At 37.7% G+C, this 26,618-nt stretch overlaps 1 protein-coding gene and 1 long non-coding RNA gene across 2 annotated transcripts in view; both read right to left on the bottom strand.

Annotated features, from left to right (window-relative positions):
• Window positions 1–11,624, bottom strand: part of LOC116724394 (leucine-rich repeat transmembrane neuronal protein 4) — a 122,846-nt gene extending 111,222 nt beyond the window's left edge. The window contains exon 1 of the mRNA XM_032570060.1: window positions 10,774–11,624. Within this exon, the coding sequence (XP_032425951.1) occupies window positions 10,774–10,777 (4 nt within the window). The 5' untranslated portion in view covers window positions 10,778–11,624. The remainder of the gene's footprint in view (window positions 1–10,773) is intronic.
• Window positions 11,625–21,468: 9,844 nt separating this feature from the next.
• LOC116723866 (uncharacterized) overlaps window positions 21,469–26,618 on the bottom strand; it is a 30,815-nt gene continuing 25,665 nt past the window's right edge. The window contains exon 4 of the long non-coding RNA XR_004340060.1: window positions 21,469–25,042. This is a non-coding gene — a long non-coding RNA (uncharacterized LOC116723866). The remainder of the gene's footprint in view (window positions 25,043–26,618) is intronic.

Here is a 26,618-nt window from a genome sequence, read left to right as displayed (position 1 = left end):
GAATCACCACATAAACATACTCAAAACAGAATTTAGCATAATAATACAACATATCTCAGATTTGTGTATTCAACATGTACTTTAACAAAAGTCCCTGTCTTTTTTTTTTATTCTGTGTTGAGTACTGATCCTACATGTCTGCATTAATGGTTGTTCAGGTAAGCTGGTGTACAGGTGTTCCTTTATTAAGAACAACTACATTTTACACCCTGGTTGCTGCACCTGCAGATCCCAAGGAAGGCTTTAGGATTCATGGTGTGATAAAGTACCATCAAGTGCACTTTTCTTAGAAATTCTGCAATTTAACAAAACTGTAGGAATAATGAACACGAGCCGCTTGTGAAGATACACTGTAAGAGCTGGCCATGACAAATTTGGAGCCTGAAATTCAAGTGTGTGAATTACATTTATTACACTACTGCAGCGACAGAGAAACTGATGAAGAAACCAGAAAATATGGACCGAGGGTGTTCATCATTTTTAAGTTTAGTTGTAGGATTAGTTCTAAGATTAATTAAATATTTAGGACTTGAAAGATAAATCCAGCAGACTTGGAATTAGAAAGAGCATTAAACTGGAATATACATTTTAGTTTTCATAAGGGTTGGAGCTTGGAGAAAGGGAAGGCATAATCCCATAGAAACAAGACACAGTAGCTGGCATACATATATTTTCTTTTACATTTAATTACCTTACAATGACTAACTTTAGTGGATTTAGTAGGATTTTATGTTTTGGACAAAAACAAAGTAGCACATTTAAAATGTAATTAAGACAAATGCTTTTTTTTCAATTATTTTGTTTTTTGTTCTGTGAAGGCCTCAGACGTTTGCTAAAGAACATTAGCAAACAAACAGCATCCTGCAGAATGAAGAACACACCAGACACGGCAAAAATGATAAGATCATGGGGAAAAGCAGAAGCACCATAATGTTGTGAGGATGATACACAGTTTCCATCACATTGTTTAAAAGAAAACATATAGCTGTGGTTTGCACACATGTGAAGTAAATTAATTTGATGAATATTGGAGGATAGTATGGAAATAAGTAGGGATTTCAAAGTATAAGTTGATTGAATAGAAATGCACAGCAAACTTTGTCTTTGTGTTTTGTGTTGGTTTATTAAATTTATATACTGTATGTCTATCATGTAAAATGCCAATAAAATCCATTGAGGTTAGTGGTATTAAGGTGACAAAATGTGAAAATAGTTCAACAGGGATTGAAGTTTAGGTAAAACATCAAAATAATGATTTGTGGTATAACGATAACAAAAAGGGGTATGTAACTTCCTTCAACAAACCTGTTTTTTATTAGCTTGGAATCAGTGGTTTCCACTTAAAATTCCCCCATTCATCTCTCCCTTTTGCCCAGCAACTAATGATCTGTCATTAAGATACATTGATTTCCCCTGGAATAGATAGCATGAGGCAATGCTCACCTCAGTCTTCTTCTCAAGGCAATATCATCAAGTATGAAATTTATTGCCATGATCAGACTGAGATAAGATTAATACATGGAGATAGAAGTGATCTATCTTCTAATTAGATTAAAATATGGTGACAGGTACTACCATGAGTCCAAACTGAACGTGCCATATTTTTAGTATGTTACACTGATGATGAACTTTGAAACATGGAAACCTCCAGACTTTGGGAATACCTCTATTGCAGTCAAAGGCATAACTTCGATTTTGTGGAATCTCAATAATCTTCTGGGGATTTGTCAGATGTAAGTGCCTGACATAGTGTGGCTGAGAGGCATCATACAGCATATGGTGTCTAACATAGCCATTTAGTTCACTGCCAAGCATCTGCCGATCCCATATGGGGATTGTATGTGTATTTGTCTGTGTCTTGCAGTGTGATTGAAAGAGCAACACTTAGTGTTTGTTTTCAGAAGATTCTTTCATCATCCCTTACAGATGGAGGGAACTGTGGAGCCGCAAAGATAATTTGTGCTGGCTATTGATTATACCAACAGCTCCATCCATCATATTTCTTCATTCTAGGTCCAACAATTGTGCTACTTTAACATACACACTGTAGAGATTGAAAGATGAGGATCACAAGATTTGTGAGTAGTCAATTTATTTTTGTCTAAGGTATATAATGCATATCAAAATCTAAAAGGAGACAAGGTAAGAAAAGTGATGTAGACAAATGGTGGTGCATAATCTCTCATGTCTATTTAAAATACTTAGAACCAAATGCATGTTCAAGAGTGGACTAAAATATGTGGGCAATTTCCACTAAACATGAATGTGAACTTTCCCTCAGCCTTGCATCCCACGAGGACGCACAAAACAAGACTTCTACTCTGCATTCTTCCCATTTGCAAAGTATGGTTGCTTTATTAGAAGTGACTCCTGGATTACCTACAGATTGAGGCTGGCTCACAAAACACCCCTTTGCCTCTGACTGACATGGCATGCAGTTTAATGAGACATCTATGAGCTAAGGCCTCTGTAGGCCATCTTCTTCCCCAATCCTTCCTCTAATCTTATTCACAAAGCAGCACAAGTCACCCTCCTAGGTGTCACTCAAAGGGTTTGTGTCTCTATTACCTCCCAGCTGAGGTCCTTTTCATCATTACTATTTTTTTTTTTTTTGCTGCTTCATTTGAAAGAAATTTTTCCTTTCGTCTAGCACACATTAAATTTTGCATGCCCTTGAACCCTGCAGCCATCAGGATGTTTTTGTAACTCAAAACCTATTTTTGAGCATGGATTCAAAAAAAAAAGTCTTCTTTATTCCTTTGCAACTTTTGTTTATTCCCATCTGAAGTCATTATCTACAGTAACTGGCAAAAACTTTTTTGCATTTTGCCCCCAATTCAATGTATTGTACATTGAGCTAGAACGACATGAGGTAGCAACAATTTGTGAAGTGGAAAGAAAATTACTGATGGTTTTTGAAGGTTTTCACAAATAAAACGTCAATGTCAGGTGCATTTGTATTCAAACCAGTTTGATTTAATTTGCTTGTGGGAAATGAAGGACAGTAGTCGGCACAGTTCACAGAATACACACAGCAAGTGTGAGTATGTGGGTACAGTTTCAAGTGTAGCCATTAGAGCTCCTGCTTGCAGTGAATGACAATCACATAGTTGACAAGAGAAATACAGTCAGATGCGATCAAAATTTATAGGGAGTATTTATGCATTTTTCAGGTGTATAGTGCCATTTTATACCACAATCAAGTAAACTACTTTCAGTTGTTATTAAGACTATGTGTTGTCGGGCGTGCTGTGGTGGCGCAGGGGGTTAGCACGCCCCACGTTTGGAGGCCTTAGTCCTCGACGCGGACGTCGCGGGTTCGACTCCGGGTCCCGACGACCTTTGCCGCATGTCATCCTCACCCTCCTTCCTGTCTGCCTACTGTCTAAAAAATACGAGCCACTAGCGCCGCAAAAACTCTTCGGAGAAAAAAAAAGACTATGTGTTGTGGCCATTTATACTAAATTTTTGTAGTTTATAATTTCTACCAATTTTGTTTTGTTCTTTGGGTAGTTGGAATATATTTAAGTTAATTTAGAATCAAAATTTGTAATTAATTTTTATATTTGGAATTGTTTAGTTTACGTTGTTAATTGTTAGACCCTCCCACCAATTTGAGTAATTAAGAACACACCGGGTGCTTGGGGCTGGGTGGATTGTTTGGTAAATGTCTGGTGTGGACGGGAGATTTGGTAAAATGATTTGTTGACCACTTGTTTACACTTGTTTACACCGCTTTATACCTTCAAACATTAAATTGAGATTATTTTTCGTTTCGACTAAGTTACAAGACCTTTATTTCTACTTTTACAATAAATGAATCAAGTCAAAGTGCGTACAAATCCCAAACCACCTGTTACCACCCACAGCCTTTATTGGAGTTTTTTTTTTTTTTGTGGCTTTTTTGGAACGAAAGGCTGCGACACTATGTATATGTCAAAAATAACTTAAAAAAATATATACTTTGAAATTGCTCTGTCTCTTTAAGAAGTTCCTCTTTCCAACATTCTGCCTTCAGCACATCATCATAACAGTTCTTCTTCCTGATGACCATTCTTAGGAGCATTGGACTGAGAAGTAGTTCATATGATGAGCTCAGCACATGCACAGTTCCGACTAGGTGTTGGCTAATTGCTACTGCCACTAGTCTGGTGGAACTGTGTAGGGAAGGTGCAGTGGAGGGGTGCTTTGTCATGCAGAAACTCGGCTGGAGAGTGCAGTTCCTAGGAGGAGCTTTGGCTAAATCCCTGTATGAGCAAGCCCTGAATGGCTGCCATAGGAAACATCAGAATTTGCAAAACACTTGAGATTGAGTTGAAAAGCCTCAACATGAAATCAGAACTGCAATGGGATAGCTTTAATCAAAACCTATTCAAGTGGTAGAATATTCAAGTAAAAGTTAAGACCTACATAAATTCAAGCAAAATCTGTGCAAAAACTTTAAAACGTGCAGTCATATAGGCTCTCCATCTGACTGAGCTTGACTAATAGTTTGAAAGAATGTACAAAGTTTCAAATGTCTAATTTGCAGATGCATTTGCAGTAAGTTGTGGTAGTTTCACAAAGCACACCAAACGTTTCAGATTTATCTTGTTTATTTAAGAAATGTAGAGACAGCTTTACATTGATCTATCACATAAAATCCCGCAGGAATATATTTATTGTTTACCTAATAAATATACACAACTTTGTATTGGTCTATCACAAAAAATCCTACTGGAATATATTTATTGTTTACTTAATAAATAATAAATATAGATCAACTTGGTATTGGTCTATCACATAAAATCTCACTGGAATATATTTATTGTTTACTTAATAAATATACACAACTTTGTATTGATCTATCACATAAAATCCTACTGGAATATATTTATTGTTTACTTAATAAATAATAAATATAGATCAACTTGGTATTGGTCTATCACATAAAATCCCACTGGAATATATTTATTGTTTACATAATAAATATACACAATTTTTAGTCTATCACATAAAATCCCACTGGAATATATTTATTGTTTACTTAATAAATAATAAATATAGATCAACTTGGTATTGGTCTATCACATAAAATCCCACTGGAATATATTGCAGTTCCATACTGCAATATAAATTCAAGAGTTATTAATATTTTTTGAATGTGCTGTATGGTTTCCCTTCTTTCTTTTGCTAAAATCCATCTTTTATGTTAAACATTTTTAGAATTATATGCTTCAATGCTTATTATTTTACCACTTTACCTTCTACAGTTATTTCTCGTAATCCAATGCTTTCTGGGCATGGATAATAAAAGCTTAAGTTTGTCTAAAGGCATGTGCGCTATGCTTTGTTATAAAGCAGACAGCCCTGCTGTCCTCAGCAGCAGAAGATGGTTATTTCTGCCTCTCAACCCTAACACATAGAAAGAGTAAGTGCACTTTACTGCTGACCTAAAATAAAACCAAATGCAGCTTAATAACTTGGCAAATGGACTCACTAACTGGTGCACTTTGAGCGCACATGAGTGGCTCATTGCTATTTGCTGCCTGTCATTGACAAAACTGCTATCAGATTCAGTCTTGACTCCATAGAGGCTGGACAGCCGCCTAAAACATAAGGACGGATGTCCCCAAATCAGCCTATGCCAACTCATTAGTCTCCAATTATCTGTGGGATCATACCAAAGCCGGCCAGGCCAGAACCGATGAAACAAAAGCTTGAAAATACTGTGTCATTTTGTTGCTTCCTTGTGCTTCCTAGTCTTGTCAGGTGGAACTACACAGGAAGGATTATGATCATGATTGTACAAAAATACGCTCAGGTCGTATTCCTGCCAAAGTTTGTCTGATATTAGCGCTGTTATATAGAACATAGCATTAATGTCACCTCCAGTGACTCCGCACGCGCCAATATAGGTAACTGTAACACAGCACACTGTCGATTAGCAATGACAGAAAATATATAACGAAGAAGACATTTTTTATTATTATTATTATTATTTTTTTTTTTTTTATCAGGAAATAAAATATATTCAGGAACATCTATGAATTAGGACGTTATCAAGCTGGGTTTACACAAACAGTGCAATCAAACAGCTGTCTTCCAATTACCTGAATTTTGTAACTATAGTAATTTTGATCTCAATCTGCAATTCAGGGCCTAAATTAGAGAAGCCTGTACCATTTCTATGTGGTTGCCTAGTTACTAACATGCTTTTACAGTTCAGTCCGAACTTATTTTGATAAGATGGGCCAGAGAGACTCTGTCATGACTTTCCACCAACCAGGATGTTATCCATCCTTCTGATTCACACATGAAATCTTGATTAATTTTAGTGATTACACCTTTCTCAGTTCCCTCAATTTTGGCTCACAGGTACCACTGATGCACACACTCTGATCAAGTAAGTGGTGGGAATGCACCTAAATTTTGTTTGACACCCATGAACCATGTGCACAGGATATGTTGATTATTCCAATCACAACCAATTTAAGCCAACAAAATCGCCTCATTGCAAAACATGCTGCTGTGAGCAGGGACATCGGAGCTTCTGTTAGCAACAGCTTCCCTTATCAAGAATCACAGCAAAACTATGCAAGTCTACATCGGAGCTAATTGTTTAAGTACCTATTTATTGGTCTATTTGTTAGAATAATCCAGCTCATGCATGACCACACAATGTGTTTTAGAGATGGGGGCACACCCAGTTCTCACTGACTCAATATGCAAATAAGCAAGAGAAAATTGGGCGGGGTGATTAAATTGCTTCTTCCAGTTTCCCTGGTTGAGCCACCTCCTAGCAAAAGGATGCCCTGGGCAGAGAGCCAAATAGCACATACAGAAACTCACCAGAGTATACATAACTCTTGGAAAAGAAGGCAACAGTTGAGATCTAAAATATAATATCAAGAAAGAAAACAGTTAACTTCTCCTTTGCTATTCACTAGAAGCTATAAGGGCAGTGTCTAAAAAAACAGGATGAAAAAAGATTTAAAATCAACCATTCAGTGACCTTTTCTTAATCTTTTTTGAAATCATAACACTAACTACGTTGGCTGAATTGGGGGAAATTAGGTTGTGCAGATAAAAATAAAAAGCTAATAATTGGCACTGAAGTGGTTCATCCCAAACTTTATGAAAAATAATTAATGCCTCAATATTGGGATACTTTTTGAACTTCCACACAAGCAGTTGATTTTTTTCTTCCCAAATGTAAACAGAGGGGAGAGATATTGCCCTCAAAGGGCTAGTTGATCTCACTGTGCACCTGCTTCACCTGACATTTGTAGAGTGCTGCCTGTGTGATGCTGGAAGGCCAGCAGAAAGCCATCTGTTGATACTATTGAAGTAGTCTGGACATTTAAACAGTGCAGAGTAGTCCGTGGTCACTGATTCTGTAACAGGAAACATATTGTGTTTAGATGCTGAGAGGTTGTGTGAAATGTCATTTGCATCTAAATTCATTTCTGAGCTCTGTACTCTCTCTCCTCTTTAACATCCTCCTCCTGTGAGGCACATCTCTAATGACATGGTCCATGAAACATAAGTGCATTGCATGCTGTTAATGAAGAGGCTCACAATCAGCAATTCTGGCGGAAAAACGAAGACTAAAACACAGCGCAATCATCAAATACTTGTGAGCAAAATGCACAACGGTGTGTTGCATTGACAGTTTGGATTTTGTGATCCTCAGTTTCACTCACTTCACATCAGCTGTGCAGGAATTTCCTGTTTGCACTCACTAGTAACTTTATCAGTAGAATAGCTTGTTAACACAAAGAGCTCATCTGAAAATCTCCTGTCAGGAAATCAATGTGTTTAGGTATCTAGACTTGGTGGAGGCAACTTGCTGAAGAACAAATTGACCATCAAGAAATGGTCAGGCAGTCCCTATGGATAGTCTAACTATTTAATTAAATTCACTATCATTTTTGCACACAAAAACCCCTCTGGTTTACACAAAATGTTCTGAAAAACAGAAGATAACGAATCATTGGCGGTGGGGTGTGGTCAGATATAACTTGTTGATGTCAGAGCTCAGAGGAGAATAGCCAGACTGATTGGAGATGATGAAAAAGCAACAAAAGATTAAATAAACACTAAATCCTAAAAAGATAAGCAGAATACATCTCTGAACATACAACTTGTAAAACCTTTAATCAAATGGGCTACAGGAGCAGAATATAGGTGTCATATTTGTTAACTAACAACAGAAAACTGAGGCTCGAGTTTTCTGTTTATCAAACCTGGAAAACAACAGATTGAAAAAAAAAGCTTAAATCAATGAGTGTTGATTTCAGCTGCACCATACAGCTGTTAGGATTGGAATTTGGCATAAATAACATAAAATCATGAATTTGCCCTGCCTTTCAGCACCAGTTCAGCCTTTTTCTTCTGGGATTTTCTTCTTGGCATGATTAAGCCTCTAACCGTCTTAGCCTCATTCAATGAAACTCCAAGGCCAACCTGAGTATTCGTTTCTGACCACAGTGTACCATCTTCTGATGACAACTTCCATCAGGAAAACAAAATATATAGCAAAACTCAAATCACCTGATATCAATTTCTGGATGGGAGATGTTGAAGTGAACAAAATTGCATCACTGACTTGCAGCAACTTCAATATGGAGCAACATATCCATAACTCCTAGTTAAATAACAAAGAACTGCACGCAGTTTGCATGATCCCCTTATACATGCTTCCCTGGATCATCTAATTTTTGGACACACTTGGACGATTTGTTTACCCTAAACTGTCCTTGGTCACGGTCATTGTTCCTGTGCTACTCATATATTCCAAGGGAATGTTACCATGTGTGAAATAATTAAATTTAAAAAAATGGTCATGTGGGTCCAAAATTTAATATCTATCAATGGGAGGTTGCCTACACTAGCTTGGGCTTGAGCACAAGAGTTGATTTTACAATAGCAGAGGTTGAATTCAAAATAAACATTCATTTGTGTTTTCACTTTTGAGCAGGTGCTAAATTAAAGAGATCAGAGATATCATGGATTTTGCCTTGGGTAATTAATATTTAAACTGATTAAATTAGGCATAATTGGGAATAACTCCAACTGGAAGATAGCAACAAAGGTCTTTCAAAATAACTGATAGAATATATGGAGTATGCTTCAACCTACATTTGAGATACTTTAAAAAATGGCTATGTGCAGTTCTTGGCTGGCCCAGTAACACAAGAGTTAGAAAATAAAACTGAATTAAAATACATGCAAGACTTGATTTTAATGGCAATTTAAATCTGTAAATAACACAAGGACAAGAAAAAATTATTTTAACTATACGGGTACAAAATGGTTTACATTCGGACATGAAATAGGAGCAAGAGGAAATGAAATTCCAAAGTGTGGGTACAAAATTGGTCTACGAAAAGATGAACGGGTACAAATGTGTGCATGTATGGTTCATCTGTGTGTAGTAGATCTATGTGTAGCTCTTTGATAGGCTGTTGACCTGTCCAAGGTGTGCTCCACTTCTTACCTTCTGATTGATAAGGCAGTGAATAATATGCACACATAGAATTGGGATGGATAAATGAGTGAAAGAAACATGTGCATAATGCATCACAACAAGCTTAAAAATAGAAAAAAAACTGGCTTGAGCCTAGGAGCTCATATCCTCTTAAGCCTGGCCCTGTGCAGGAACTGCAGCTCCTATAGACTGTAGTGTACTGGTATGTACAGTTCATATTGATGTGGTGCAGTAACCTGCTGTGGATCAATAGATCATGCTGTTTTACAATTAATGGTACAACTCCCCCATCAAACTCAAGCAACTGGTTAGGTCTAGAACGAAAAAGATGAAATCATGCAGAAATATATTTTTAAAAGTGTTGATCAAAATGGTCTATTTATTTATTTTTATTCATTTTTTTCATCAGAAGCTCTCTCAGTGGGGATCAAGAGTGTGACACAGGGTGGCCTGTGGGTAAGGAATAGTGCGCACGCGTGTGGGTAACAGAAGGGGCAAATGGTAAATACTAATTAGAAGTTAGAGTAAGAGTGGGTAGGTTAGATACAGTGGCATAATAGCCCGTTTCATTGCTACAGAAAGACACACACACTTGGACGCATGCTTTACGCTCTTTATGCTAAATTTGAGTCTGCTGATAGCAGGTGCAGAACACGATGGGGTTTGCTGAATGAAAAATCAATCTGATAAATCAAGTCCTGCACGACTGGTCCTCTCACAGCCACACAGCTTTGGTGTGAGGCAGGACAGCAGGATCCGTGCGACGCGCCTACAAACAGGACAATAAATGATTATGCAGAGGCACGTTTTATAAAGTTGACTGACTTCCAAAATGCGCCGCGCATTTGCATTCAGATCCATATCAATCAGCGCGTCCGTGCACCCGAACTAGTCGGAGGAAAACAAGGGGTTGTTCTTTAATTAAAACAAGCAGGCGGATTTGCTTAGTGCATATTTTAGGGGCGGAATTTCTAATCGCATTATTTGAAAATGTGATTTAAAAACCAGTTTTCTAATAAAGCGAAGGACAGGAAAATGGAGATCAGGAGAGAGAAAAAAAATCACATTGCAGCTCTGCGACTAACTGGCAGCCAGAAGCTTTTCCAAACACTTAAATGAAAAATATTAAAAATAGAAATTCAGAACGGTGCGTTTGAAGTGACATTTTTTTTTGACGCAATCGTCCGGTTTTCACCAGCTTCTACTATGGAAAGAAGACACAATTTGATCTGCATAGTGAGAAATGGAGGCAACCACCTACGTTCAGCAAACAGATTAAAAGAGAAGAAAAAAAAACTTACCCATATCCGCTTATCAGTTTTCGCTCCAGCCTACAGGTTTTAATGGCTCATTGTGCGCGACATCCGAGTCCGCATGATGCGCTCTCCACAGCACACGCAGGTACCGTCCTAATCCACCGGTCCGCTCTCTCCGCGCAGTCGCTGACTCCAAAGCGCACCTGCCCTTTTTCACTCTCCCGGACCTGCGATGCTTTATCCGGTTTAGCTCTGCACCTATTCCCGTCCCAGCGAACCGCAGAGAATGTCATTTACTTCCCGACTCCAGATTGAAGGCTTGCAAAATCCGGCTTCAGGACTCTCTATCCATGTCTCAGAAGCAAAGCGAAGAATCAGCTTCTTCTTTTCTTTTCTTTTCTTTTTTTTTAAAGTAACAGCCAGAAAGAGCACTGCAGCTGGCGCAGGCGGTAACAGTATCACATCCAAGTAAGTCACGCCAGTCTTACATGCGCACGGAAATTCCGCGAAAATCCCGTCTGGAACTTCACACAAGCGTCAGCATGATATAAAAAAGCAGGCCGTTAGTTCCCATAAATATTTTTTCTGGTGAAAGACCTTGTTCGTCTGTGTTCTGCGCGGCACACCGAAAGAAAGTAAGCAGCAGGTTTATTCCCAAGTGAGTGTGAAGCGCTGTCAACGAGTCTCTCGGGAAAGTCATCCAAACATCCCCCCCTTCTTTTCTTTTTTCCTGCTCATCCGTTCCCTTCCCTCTCGCTGCTGCTGGGTTTGAAATACAGCATGACGCCGCCGTTAATCACGTCTGCTTGTCAAAGCAACTTTGTCAGGCAGAAGCGGAATGCCCTCTTCTGGTCAGACCGCGATCAGGAAACTAGTCCGAAGGGTTCATCGCGCACTAAACGTCAGGGAGGTACGGAAGTAAAGATGTCATTTCCTATTCAGCAGCAATTCTTAATGAATATTAGCTTATATATATATATATATATATATATATATATATATATATATATATATATATATATATATATATATATATATATATACACTGTTGTACTTATTTAAACTTTATATATAGCGTCTTTTTTTTCAAATACTTATGCCGCCCCCTGGGAGCGAGATGTCCTGGACATAGAGCCATATTCTCCATCTATTTGGTTTGCTTTTATTCCGTTTACTTACAACAAGATGTCCTTTCATGTCATTTTACATGATAAAGGTCCAGTGTATATCAGGACATATGTAAATATAAACCCCATACAAATGTACTATTAATATTATCCATGCTGCAGAGTTGTGTTTTTTGTGATGTCCAATAACTATCTGTATTTTAGCTGGAAAGTTAACAAGAAGCTGTCAGACCGCTGAGAAAAAGGCAGCCAACAACTACACAGAACTGTCCGTGGTGCTGAAATGCTGCAATTTGGATGACTGAGTTCATACAGACAAATCACCTTGCACCCCGAAAAAAGATGTGTACAATGTCTCACGAGAATTTTATTTTTTTTCAGAAGTATAATCTTACAGTGAAAGTGTAAAAAACTTCAACCTTTAATTTGAGTAAGTATATGTACTGGGGAATCTCACAATATGAAATTATAGTTGTCAACCTCTTTTCTCACACTCAATTCTGTTGTGCTCACCCCTGCAGGTTTTCCTTAAAATTCAGGTCTAGGATCTGAAATGGCCATATGAGCAGGTTGACTATTGCCTTGTTAACTTCATCACGTGTTTTGGATTATTGTGCTGCTAAAACTTCGAATCAAAACCCACTTTAAGACCCACATCAGATTTTATTTAAAATCTAATAGCATTTCTGAAAGGTCTTAATGTCATGCACTCTAACAAGTCTTCTGGGATGTTTGAAAAAGAAGCAAAGCCAAAACATCAGAGATCCTCCACCATGCATGACGTGTATTTCTACTTGCCCATCCTTTGTTTTACAGCAGAAGTGTCAGCCTTATTATCAATTTATCAAAGGATGTTGCTCCAGTTAAAGTCACAGTAGAGTTTAATAACCTCCTTTATGTTTGTTTGAGGGATCGAGTTTGCTTTATGGCATACCTCCCAATCAGCTGTTGGGCATGCACATAACATCCAATGGTTGTAATCGAAACTTGCTGACCTCAAGAGGTCACTTTCTGTTGAAATTCTCAAACGGTACATTTTGGATATATTGTTTTCCACTATCTCACAGTCCTGCAAGATAAACATCAGTAATTGTTCATTTTGTTTCGCTGAGTTCAAGTTATATCTAACCACAGATAATATTTTCCCTTTAAATAAGCAACTAGACGATAGTCTCACTTATTAAGGGTATTCATTTTGGTTGTAATTTGTCATTTTTGTCTTTCTCATCTAACTTTAAAGTTTAGGTTAAAATGAAGTGGTGGATTATTACTTCAAAAGTTTTGGGAAACACTCATCCCTCTACAGAAGTAAAGAAATAACTACAAAAAAAAAAAAACAACTCTTCAATTTTTTAAAGAATTGTTAGATTCCCATAATTAGAGAGGAAACAATAATTGTCCATCTGGCGAATTTGTTAACAACAATTATTTCTTAACATGCATTTTTTTTCTCCTACTAGACAATTTGTTCAAATTAACGGTTGCATTTGTAATAATAACAATAAGAATAATTGAATTTTGCTTCTGCACTGTTTAATATTCTGCAGAAACTTGCATTAGAAATGCAATGCCTCCCGCTGAGTCAGCCGATGCACTTTATAAAGGATGAAATAGGCAGCTGAATTTTTTATGTGCTTTCCATCCGCCCTGGCTTACCAATTCGTGTTTTCCCTGTTTTTAAAATGGGTAACAAATCAAAAAATAAAATGATTAAACATGAAAATAAAACAAATATGAAGGGAAGAGTCACAACGAATGCAGATGCTTCCCCACAGGTTCTTTTCATGTTCCAATTAAATGAGTTTCTTATTAAGACTGTGAAAAACAATAAGAAGACTATTTAAAGACGGTTCTGTTCTGGGGACACAGATGGGGAAACTACAGTTGTGGTCAAAAGTTTACATACACTTGTAAAAAACATAATGTCATGGCTGTCTTGAGTTTCCAATAAGTTCTACAACTCTTATTTTTCTGTGATAGAGTGATCGGAACACATACCTGTTTGTCACAAAAAACAGTCATAAAGTTTGGTTCTTTCATAAATTTATTATGGGTCTGCTGAAAATGTCACCAAATCTGCTGGGTCAAAAATATACATACAGCAACATTAGTATTTGGTTGCATGTCCCTTGGCCATTTTCACGGCAACTAGGCGCTTTTGGTAGCCATCCACAAGCTCCAGGCAAGCCTCAGGTCGAATGTTCTACCACTCTTCTTGACAGAATTGGAGCAGTTCAGCTAAATGTGATGGTTTTCTTGCATGAACCTGTTTCTTTAGCACTGTCCACATGTTCTCAATGGGGTTTAAGTCAGGACTTTGGGAAGGCCATTCTAAAACCTTAATTCTAGCCTGGTTTAGCCATTCCTTTGCTACTTTTGATGTGTGTTTTGGGTCATTGTCCTGTTGGAACACCCAACTGCGCCCAAGACCCAACCTTCGGGCTGATGGTTTTAAGTTTTCCTGCAGAATTTGGATGTAATCCTCCTTCTTCATTATCCCATTTACTTTCTGCAAAGAACCAGTTCCACTGGCAGTAAAACAGCCCCAGAGGATAATACTACCACCACCATGCTTGACAGTAGGCATGGTGTTCCTGGGATTAAAGGCCTCACCTTTTCTCCTCCAAACATATTGCTGGGTGTTGTGGCCAAACAGCTCAATTTTTGTTTCGTCTGACCACAGAACTTTCCTCCAGAAGGTTTTATCTTTGTCCATGTGATCAGCAGCAAACTTCAGCTGAGTCTTAAGGTGCCTTTTCTGTAGCAAGGGCTTCTTTCTTGCACGGCAGCCTCTCAGTCCATGGCGATGTAAAACACGCTTGACTGTGGAGACTGACACCTGTGTTCCATCAGCTTCCAAATCCTTGCAGACCTGCTTTTTGGTGATTCTTGGTTGACTCTTGACCATCCTGACCAATCTCCTCTCGGCAGCATGTGATAGCTTGCGTTTTCTTCCTGATCGTGGCAGTGACACAACTGTTCCATGCACTTTATACTTGCGAATAATTGTCTGCACAGTTGCTCTTGGGACCTGTAGCTGCTTTGAAATGGCTCCAAGTGACTTCCCTGACTTGTTCAAGTCAATAATTCGCTTTTTCAGATCCACACTGAGTTCCTTTGACTTTCCCATTGTAGCTTTTGTGGCTGAGTCTAATCACTGGGTCAAATGAGCCCTATTTAAATGGGCTCATGAGAAGTCAACAGCTGTAGTCAATCAAAATCACTTACAAGAAGTGAAGAGGCCATGACATGAAGCTAATTTGATTGACACAACTCTCTACATCACCAAACTTGACAATTTATGTTGCTGTATGTATATTTTTGACCCAGCAGATTTGGTGACATTTTCAGCAGACCCATAATAAATTTATGAAAGAACCAAACTTTATGACTGTTTTTTGTGACAAACAGGTATGTGTCCGATCACTCTATCACAGAAAAATAAGAGTTGTAGAACTTATTGGAAACTCAAGACAGCCATGACATTATGTTTTTTACAAGTGTATGTAAACTTTTGACCACAACTGTATATTTGTGAAGGTCTGTTAGGTAGGGGACTTCAATGACAAAAAATAAGGGTCAACCAATATCAATGCAGCAAAAAGCACTGTTGCTCATTAAGCACAGTTTGCACCACTTCCATGTACTTTTTCATGCTAGCTTTTAATATCTAATGTGAGAGAAAAAATACTTTCACAACATATAACCCCTTTAATGATAAAATATAAAAGAGATGGTATTTGAATTTATTCCCACTAGTTCCGGAAGAAATATTTTATCATACTTGTTTACACCCTTCATGTCCTCATTATGTCTGAAGCTCTTTAAATCCAGACACCCTACCTTCAACCTGAGCAACACTATATGAAACACAACAGTCCAGATTGTAAAGCAGCTTGGGGTAAAGGTTAATGGATGCGACCTGCAAAAAGGAGACTTACAACTAGTGAAGCAGCTATGGAATCCCAGCGATTTATTAACATCCTCCTCCACATTTATTGGTACTCTTAGTAAAGATCTGTAAGAAAAAAAATAAAATAAAATAAAACAACTTAAAATAAATTAGCACTTCATTCCAGTAGTATAATATCACCATAAAAAATTTAATTTAAGTATTTATGGTGTTTCGTAGGGGAAAATAATACCTTTTTAAGGAATTAAAAGTCAACACTGGCTAAATTATTTAAAGATCCATTAAATTCAATATTGTTTTGTTTTGTAGTAGCATAATTTAACACTCACCAATTGTTGTTCTTCAGAGTTGTTTTCTCATTTTAAAATAACTCATCTGTGCATTTCATGTGCAAGTCAAGTACATTAACTATTTTCCTATTCCTATTTCCTGAGTTACAAACGTCAATGGAAAATTGTCTTACTTAAATGTCATGTGCTCTGTTCATTCCTAGTTTGAAGAGGGGCTTCAAGTGGCATCTCTTCCAGTTTGGTTTTATTGACCAGGTAAACACAAAGCCAAGGATTAATAAATAACTTTTGTTTAAATCATCCTGAACATGTAAATAAACTCACTGAATTAAACAATTTGCTTCAATACCACAGACTATCAATAGATGTCCCATCGGTGATTTAAGTGAAAGCATTTGGATGTGCACAGATTTTTGTTTTTAGTGCGAGACTATACCACTGCAGTAGAACTTTGCATTTATTGTCACGCTTTCTACACAGCTTTATCTAAGATGCCAATATTATTTTGTGGGGTATACAAGAGTATTTTTTCCCTCTTTCTCTTTTACATGCCTCAGAAATCATCAACTAAGCTGTCTCTGGATGTCTGTTTGATGATTCACGTTCTCATGAGAACCTGTGAAACTCGAGTTGAAAACCGCCTCAAGGCGCGTCGGGATCAAAGGGGATGAAAATAAACTCCAGGAAGAATCAGTCCCAATGTGAGCACAGGTGGGACGCAACACAACTGTCTCTCAGCCCAGGAGATTATCTGAGAATGACTTCTGATTTCTCTTTGCAGAATGGTTTGTATATTATTAATATCACATATAGCTCTATTTTCCCAAAAATATTTAATATTTTATTTATTTATTTTGTTTTCCAAACATTGGTCTTGTTCTTATTTCTCCAACATGTATATGTATTCAAGAAAGAACAGTAAATGTTTAATATCTGTGTCATGCATTACACTCATGTAAAGTAATTTATTAATGTTTAGGATCAGGAAGCTATATGTTACACACACAAATTAATGACTCAACATAGTGTACAACAAACTTTTCTAACTCTTGAGGGTTGTTTTACATTTACAGTCCAAATATCATACAATAAATACAAAATTAGCCCACTAAGAAACATCAGCAGCATATTGTCAGCAGTGACATTGAATCACACAAGGCCTCAATAGTTGCAACATGAGAGTTTATTCAACATTATTTATGAAAGTTGCCAGGCAACAAGCACATTTAGAGTCAAAGAAGATATTTGATAAATGTTGCTCCTGAAATATCGTTCAGGATTCATAATGAAAGGGACTGTTTATTTATTTATTGCATTATTTCACAAAATTAAGAAATATGCTACACCTGAGCATGGTAAAACATTTTTGTCCACCAGCAACTTGTTTTTTCTTTTGTCTTTTTCATATTGAGGTTGATTGTATTGCAAAATAATTAAATCCCATTAGAATTTTTTCACATTTTGTCATCTTTCTGCTAAAAAAAAAAAAAACACTGCCACATCATGGGACTTCCACTATAAGGTTTCATGGTGGGGATGATGTCTTCAGGCACCACATGTAGCATCATTCATTTAGACCAGAAAGTTCAGGTTTGGTCTCATATGACCAAACCTCAAATTAGATTTCTTATTGCTTTCTTTCTGGAGCGACTTTCTTCTTGCAATGAGGTCAAAGTTGTGGATTGCACAATCAAGAACTACTCTTCCACACAAGCTGTAGATCTCTGCATCGCCTCCAGAGCTACCACAAGCCCTTTTGCAATCCACTGACACCCAAGTCCTATAGAGACTTAATGAACCAACAGTATTTTTACTATGCAGTTATCTCTTGTAAGGCTTTAGGAGAAACCAGGGCTGTTGCTTGGAGGCTATAGCATAGTGTGTATTTCCATAACTTCACGCAGTATTAATTGTTTCACCGCCGTCAGCAGAATGGCCTCTGTTTGTTGAACTCATTCCAGAAGTAAAGTCATCAGCCAAATTGCATGGAAGCTGAAGCAGACGCTGAGCTGCAGTGAGAGGGTGCTGCATACTACGACAGTCCGAGAGAATGTCTGGTTCTTTTTAGATTTGCTTTGTTACCAGGTGAAAAGCGACTAAAGCATGAAATAAAAGAATGATCAATGCTCCTGGGCAAGTATTGTACAACTAATTGATAATTATCAAGAAAGGCTTACTGTAAGAAAACCTAAAGCCAGTCGCCACGGAAGAAGCCCTCATTGACTCATATTAGACGCTCTTGTCTTAACAGTGATCTATGTCATTGCTCAGTGTCTCAGATTACAGTTTTCCATTTGGGCAAGTGAAGATGCAAGAACTGCTGAATAAAACACACTTGTAGCAAGAAAGTTGTAGTAACTGCAGCACTCATAAAAAGTGGCAGGCTTAAATAAACTCAGGATTTGAGTTTGGATTTGAGTTCATGTATGTGTATAAGATCTGAATCACATTAAAAAACAACTCCAGTGTTATTCAATTAGATGCTATACAGCAGAACAACACAACATAATCGCATCATTGTGAAACATGGTATAGGTTGGATGGTGGAGCTGCTCACAGTAGATTGGACGATGGATGGAGCTAAATATTTAACAGTCTTAGAAGAAAAGCTGTTAGAGGCTGCAAAAGACTTGAGATTTGGGTGGAGTTTTAAGTCCCAGCAGGAAAACAACCCTAAATATACAGCAAGAGATACAATGGGACAGCTCAGCTGAAAATATAATGTGTTTGAAAGGCTCAGTCAAAGACCAAACCTAAATCTAATTGGAAAACTATGGCAAGACTCCGAAAAATGTTTGCAGACCGTTAGGACAGAAAATAATATCTCTAGACATACAGAAACTGCTGGAGATAAAGTGTGAATCCAATGCATGCCAAATTATGATGATTTTTGTCCATTCACTTATTTGTCTGCCCTACTTTGTGGTGGTTTATCACATACAATCCTAGTAAAATCCAATTATGCTTGTGGTGGTAAAATCAAGAGGTAGAAACACTCAGTAGGTGTGGATGATTTTGAAGGGAACAAAAAAATAGAACTTAAGCAGATCTTAGTATGATTGCCAGAGCTTCAGCTATAGTTAAAAAAATCAGTTTTTCAGTAGTTGCACTGTAAATAATCTTTCAGTTAAAAATGCAAAGAAGAATTGACTGGAAGACTACATACTAAGTAGTTGTCAGTTCAATTTTCTCTTTTAGTTTCTGCAGCAGATGTCTTGCATAAATGACTTACTGAATAATGAATAAGTGGCTTAATTAAAAATGAATAATAATAATGAGTAATGGATTAGTGGGAGCTCTGTTGAGAATTAGTTAAAGAGATTACAATTCTCTAGTTTTAGCTTCTATTCATGAGCTACCTGCAAAATCCTAGATATAACATTTCTCTTCAGTTTAAGACTGTTAATGACCAACTTCCTAAAGACCCTATGGTTCTATACTATCCTGACGGGGTGATTTGGTGTCAGACTGCGGGGTTACCTTTGTGTTCTAAATATAGAAATAGAGGAAGCATTTTTAGGTGACAGGCCCCTGTGATGTAGAACCAGCTTCCAGTTGCTTGGAGCCCGATTGAAATATATCATAACCTTGAGCAAAACAACAGTGGTGTTAACCCAAAAATGTAAAATAAAAATGTATGCCATGATTTAACAGAGGGCTGCACAGCGGAGCAACCGTTAGCACTTGCACATCACTGCAAACGGTGATGATTTACAGTCAGGGTCCGTCTGTGTGTAGGTTCTCCTGTAACTCCTGCTTCGTGTCACCAGCCAAAAACATGTATTTCAGGTTAATCGGCTACTTTAAATTGCCCGAAGGTGCCCATTCTTAAAGGGATTGCTAGTTCAAGTGACTCACAGTGTGCTGTGTTTTCTCATTTTACATGTTTTTTTTTTCATTAACTTTGTAGGGTTTTTCTTTTTTATTTCTTACAACTATTTATTTCCCCTACCATACCTATACCACCACCCAGGGGCATCCTTATTATATTGCATAACTACGTTTTGTTTTCAACCCCCAGCCAGCCATAACAGATGGCCGGTCTGTTCTCTGTGTTCCTGTTAGTCTCTTCCATAAAGGAATGGTCTTCCCTTGCACTGTAGCGTGACACCTCTTGCAAGCACAGTGTGACCTATTAAATATAAATAAAGAATTGATACATAATAATACAACTGATGGATAAACTGGACGTGGCTGAAGTAATTTTGATCATGTGTCTTTAAATTTAAATACAGTAAATTGCATTGAACTGAAAAAAAAATACATATACATAAAAATGAGGTACATTTAATAAATTAAAATAATCAGATACATAGGTATGAGTCATATGTGGTTCTAAACTCTTAACACATTCCTACACATAACATTTAGAACTTTACTGAGAATCTTCACTGAATCGTTATGTGGTGTGTTACTGTGTCAAGTGTTTCTCGTTTGATTTTCTCCTCACAAACTACTTGATCCCAGGCCTGCTTCATGTGTTTTGTCTTGGCAAAGACATGAGACATAAGAGGTGGGCATCTGTGAATGGCGGTGCCTTGCCATCTGTCATCTGCCCATGGGTTCTCTGTGGACATAAGCTCACATGGGCAGAACATGGGTAGGATCAGAGTCTTGTTTAGTTCACAATGTCTGACAAAAATTCGAACAATGAAAGCAAATTGCAAAAGCAAATAGATTTTTTTTTTTGCTGATATTCCAATAGATAAAAATATTTATTGGAATAAACGTTGTGTCCAGACTGTACAGTATAACAAGAACCTTTTATAAACACTTAGGGTCAAAAGCAAAGACAGAAGAGAGTCTACTAATCCTATTGTGAGAGGGAAGAATTTACATAATGTGAGATGATAAAGATCTTTAAACTCTGCAGATCAATGAGGTGCAATTATAGGCCACTGGAGTTTCTTATCTGGCTCCGTACAACTTTTTGCTGCCTTTGGTCTTCCACTTTCATTAAAAACCCCAATGTGATTAAGCCACTTGATTGGCACAGTTGAAGATTATCACACAATGCAATCTCTGTTTGCCTGCTTACTTTTGTGTTCAAAGACACTGGGAAAGCATCCTCAAGGACAAATTTTATGATAGAGCCAAATAGCTTTCCTTGTCGCAGCCATTATTTGTATCTCATTATTTTCTGTAATTCTAGCAATGTTAATGACTCTTTTTTGCTTTTGACCTTTTTTTAAATGGGCGCATACAACTGTTTAAAAAGTGGCTATTATCATGTTTTATGTTTCTCCTTCATCTTGCAGTTTTTTTGCGGCCCGTTGGGAGAACTGAGAGTTGTGGGTCTGCACATTTGTTAAAGTGCATTCACCTGTGAAAGAGTCAAAACCATCTAACAGTATTGCCAGAAGATGTAGCAGGGAAAACAAGCCTTTGAGTAAATTAGTACACACACAGACACAGTGTCAGCCACATTTTATCAGCATTGGCATCAAAGTCTTGAAATAAATTTAACGTTATTTTTCTTCTCTTTACTGTCACATAGATTTTTTTTAATCCAACAAATAATTTGAGTCCATTTATTCAGTGGGAACAATATTACAAAATAAAAAATGCTTAAGAAAAGACATAGTAACATTTAATTAGTAATGCATTGGTTTCTGTTTCCAGCTTTAACATATCTGTTATAGCTGCCAGTAAATATGACCTGTACTGCACACCTAGAAACTCTATAATACAGCATTTTCCTTCTGTTTTATTTTTTCCCCAAAGCTCATTTCCTGTCAAATCCTTCCTTCTTTTCATTTGTTCATTGATACTTTTATTCTCGGCTTTGATCAAAGCTGAATGAATACAATTTAACAACGGCAAGGAAAGAAATCAATCCCTATCACCAGCTGATTGCAGAGTGAGTGCAAAAGATCACTTTCTGGTAGGAGAGAGGAAGCGGAAAGTGTCCTGCATGTTGTGTTTGTCATGTCTTGGTGACACAGCAGAGCCTCACTGATTAGTAAGGCTCACAGGAGGACTTCTATATGACTCAGCAGGTTAGGGCAATCACACAGCATGCCACCTGCTCCATTTCCCTCAACATGTCCACTTTGTGCCATATTCCAACCATAGTGGTGTCTCGTTTGAATGTGCATTAGCTCCCACCACCACCACCCCCATCCCATTCTCTCTCCTTCTTTCTCTATTTTTGGTATCAGACATTCTGGGCACGTAGGCCTCAGCACAATGTAAATTATTCAGCCTGGCTTGCCAGAGGCTGGGAGCGAATCATAAATCGCAGATGGTCTCAGGCTATTTCATGCGGGTGACTGTGGTTAAACACCAATGCACAGAATCATTTTCAAACCCACACAAATATAAGGTTTCATTACTTGTAGCTCAGTGAGAAAGTGTTTTGATTTTGAGCTCATGCAGTCAGGCTTTTTGTTGGGTTCAGATTGGCTCTGTTCAGCTCGTAGCATGTGACATGTTCAGCACCTCCGATTTCTTGCTCGACTTCAAAGAACATTTTGGCAGAGGTTAAATCACTGTCAATGAATGCAAAACATGTCAAATCTCACTAAATAGCTTTATCACTTGCTGTTTCACTCTGCCTACCTTCCTCTCTGTAAATAAAAGTACGATTTAAAGCATCAAACTGTGAACTTGTAGGGCATGAGCTGAAGAGCCTTGTTAAAATCATTTTTAGGCTGTATTGATGATACCTGCAGCTCAAGTTGGCAAAACACAGGCGGAAGAAAACGATTACCCTACAGGATGTCTGTTATGGGAATACAGAATGCATCCCTGTTTCAAACTCAAACTTGTGTGCTTTGTGAAACTGTGAAGTGTGTATTTGCAGTGCCTTGTAAAAGTGTTCCTACCCCTTGAACTTTTTCCCAATTTGCCATAAGTCATGTTCATGTGTACATCTCAGATACAAGATGGTTCAGTGTTGTACATGATAAAAACAACACAATATTGTTAATATGACAACAGATTTTAATGTATTTTGTTGCCGAGCCTTTATAGTGATTTGATTCATATGTTAGAATCACACAAAGTACAGATGTATGTTCAGTTGAGATTGACTGAGCAGGAGCTATCTTGAGAAGGAGAAAAGTGAGCAAATAAATTTAGAGTCTAGATGAGGCAAGCTGGTAGAAGCAAACCCAAAAGACCTGCAGCTATAACGCTAGAAATTTAAAGCAAAAATAGCTTCTGGGGAGGGAATTGTAATTATAATTGGGCTACATTGTGTGTTTTCCAGACACATACTGCCATTTTATAGCACAGTCAAGTAACTATGTTAACTTCAGTTGATATTCTATAAATATCAAATATGACTTAAAGGAAAGTTTACTTTGTAATTTAATGCTTTGGGGCCTCTGTCTCTTTAGTATCTCCTGCTCTTTCTGTAACTCCACCTTCAGCAAGTCTTCACAACATATTAACTCTAACAACGTGTTTACCAGCGTTGCATTGAGTAGTAGCTCGTACAATGAGCCCAGCAGATGCGCAGTTCCACCAGATGTTGGCTAAATGCTGCTGGCTAGTCTGAAGGAGCTGAGTGGCGGAGTGGCAGGGGAGGGCTGCTCTGTAAGGTAAGGTGTCAGGTATGTTTTTGATAAGGGAATAACCCTATAACATGATGTAAAGCAGTAATAATTAGTGATCACAATGTAAATCTTTTCAAAATTTATTGTTGCACCTTTCTGTGGACTTTGTATAGAGACTCTATATAGATCACAAAGGGTAATCACTGTGTTAAAAAAAAGAGCGAAAATTGTTTTAACACCTTAACTGGCAGTGAAAAAGGCATAGTATTCAAAGAAACTAGATTTGTCCCATGGATGGGATACCGCCAGTTAAGGGGTTAATGCTAAAAGTCACAAGTGCTATTTTCACAACGGGAGCATCTCCCACTTACTCAGCTGATGAACTAGCTATCAGTCAGAGAGTAGGGGGACTTATCTACTCACCGTCTCAAGAACCTCTTCAGAGCAAATATTCACAATAACGTGATAAATGAAAGATCCACAGAAAAAAAAAGAAAAAACATTCCAGGTCTTATGGTCTCAAGCGACTCAATGCAATCAACTGTCCAATGTTGCAACATGCTGGTTCAGGAAGACTGATTGCTCGAGGAAGAGTGATTGCTCCAAAGTCAGTGGCTTAATGCAATCGGCTGTGGTTCCTTAGTAAGTAAACTTTATAAACAATTTGATAAATAAACTAAGATTGAGTGTGTTGCTTAATTATATGGATTAATTTTTACATTTTAATTTGTCTATATCTACTGTACATGTCTAACTTAGATTGTTTTATTGTACAGTGGGTTGAGGTTAAATTTGTTGTGAATTGGTAAAACACAAACTGAATTGAACTGCATAAGGCAAAATAGGTGAAGCATTGGATCAGTATACAAATGCACATTACACTTTAAAATTTTGATCTAGATACATTTTTATCAGTGCAAGGCACTGCAGTTCCAGTTCTTCTACAAGCCACACGTAGATGCTAAAAGATAAGATGATAAAATTGAAAGAACATAATCTCCTTTTTCAGATTAGTTGTCTTTGACATTTTGCGGGATTTCCTTACGTTTCTCTCCAAATAATACTAAAACCTCATCTTCAAAGCATGCTCTTTGGTGCTGTCTGATAACTGGCACCTCAGTGTTCTGGCAGGTGTATAATGAGGCTGTTTGATATGTTACAAACTTTTTGTTTGCAAGATTGGATCATGCACAGTTCCTAACTTGTGACCAGTTTGATGTCAAAAAACAGCATTTTCTTGTTTGTTGCTGGCTTCCTTGACAGGGTGGCGAGTTCCTTGAAAAATGAACAAAAAGGAACCCGGTCGTGGGGACAAACGCAGATGCCAGTGCGTGTAGCCACTCAGCAGGTCAGCAGTGTGTTTAGTGAGGCCGTTTTCTGTTTAATTACATGCTGTGGGAGTCACCTTGCTCAAACTGAGGGGTTGACACTGGAAAACCGAGGGCACCACATTCTGATTCAGAAGACCTCAATCTGGATAGTCTGGAAATAGATGAAAAGACATGAAGAAGCAGCAGTTTAAATCGTCAAATATAAAAACATATACTGACCAAAAACAAACTTGTCATAAGCCAGTTACATTTAATTAGCTATTACAAGGTTTTAAAACTTTCTTTAAGCCGTAGGAATGACGTACCTGGAAAGTTCTTCTCAAAAATATGCCAAAAGGGCCTAAGTGTTCTCTTGCTGCATGGAGCATAAATTCATGCACTACTGTCTGTCTCCCACCTGTTACTGCACTTTTCCCACATTAATACGAAAGACAAATTCAGCTATTTGGTGCCCAACATTCACGGTCTGAAAACACCTGCAGTAACTGTATTGATTAAGCGGCAGTTTTAGTAATTGTCTTTTGTTGCAGCACGACTGACCTTTAATGACAGTATTCAGACAGTCAAAAAGGCAGAGAGAGAAATGAAAAGGACATGATACAAAAAAAATATCCTGAGGGATTCGAACCCTGGATGGCTACATTAAGAACAGCAAACGGCTACTTGCCTTCCCACCACACCACATCCCACCCCAGTGACTGTTTTCCATTTAAATGTAGGCAATTTAATCATGCTATATATTTGTCCAGGATGAGTGTTTCAGGATAAGAGGCAAATAAAAAGCAATTCAGATTTCAAAATTGTAAAAACGCAACCATAAAAATTCTTATTTCAGTGCTGCATCAGAAGACGTAGATCAAATACGGCCACTGGGGTGTTGCGTGGTGTAGCCCCATATGCAGACACTATAGTCCCTAGTCGTCCTGGTTTCTATTCCCGACCTTGAGACCTTTGCTGCATCACTTCCCCCTTCCCTTTCTATTAATTTCCTGTCTGGTAACTGTCAATAGAGGACACTAATGCCAAAAATCTGTAACTATAGCCACAGCAGTGTACAGCAATATTATCTGCTCAGTGGAATTCCAAAAAAATAAGAAAAGAAAAACAAGTGGAAGTTTAGAAATGCATTAAAAGGTGGAACAACATTTTTAAAAAAATGTCCCAAGCAGTACCCAGCTGGAGCGGAAGGCATATCAGCCACATTAAAAATGACGAGCAGCCTCAACAGTGAGAAGGGTTTAAGACAAACTTAAGAACTTGATAATACTCTGAATTGGTAACAGATGAGTAATACACAAAGTACCAATAATACCAATCTGCAAAATTACCCTCATCTAAAAGCTGTGACGTGCAAATTATGTTTACTTCATAAATAAATATTTTTAAAAATGCTAGAAAATAATGTAAAAACAACAAGGAGAAAAACAATACAGTTTGAATGCTATCGCCTGGTTAGGTACCTGTTTATCTCCTATATAGCTTGTTTGCGTCGTAGAATCTCTCTGCACTGTATTTGGAGGACAAAAAGTTCCTTGCTTGCAACATAACTCTTAAGTTCCTTCAGTGAGCAGCACAAGATTTTATCTACTAAGCAGTAGCTGACGTCAGGGGAGGCAAAACTGGGCTCCATCTGTAGCGACTCCAGGGCACCAGATTAAATCTCTTCAAAGAGCTTTGATATAAAACTCTCTGGGTTTTTCCACTGAAAACTGAAAAGCATTTCTCTA

The sequence above is a fragment of the Xiphophorus hellerii genome, chromosome 8, assembly GCF_003331165.1.
Source record: "Xiphophorus hellerii strain 12219 chromosome 8, Xiphophorus_hellerii-4.1, whole genome shotgun sequence".
In the NCBI taxonomy this organism is placed as follows: domain Eukaryota; kingdom Metazoa; phylum Chordata; class Actinopteri; order Cyprinodontiformes; family Poeciliidae; genus Xiphophorus; species Xiphophorus hellerii.
The sequence above is the reverse complement of the archived record's forward strand: the minus strand, read 5'-3'. Positions and strand labels throughout refer to the sequence as shown.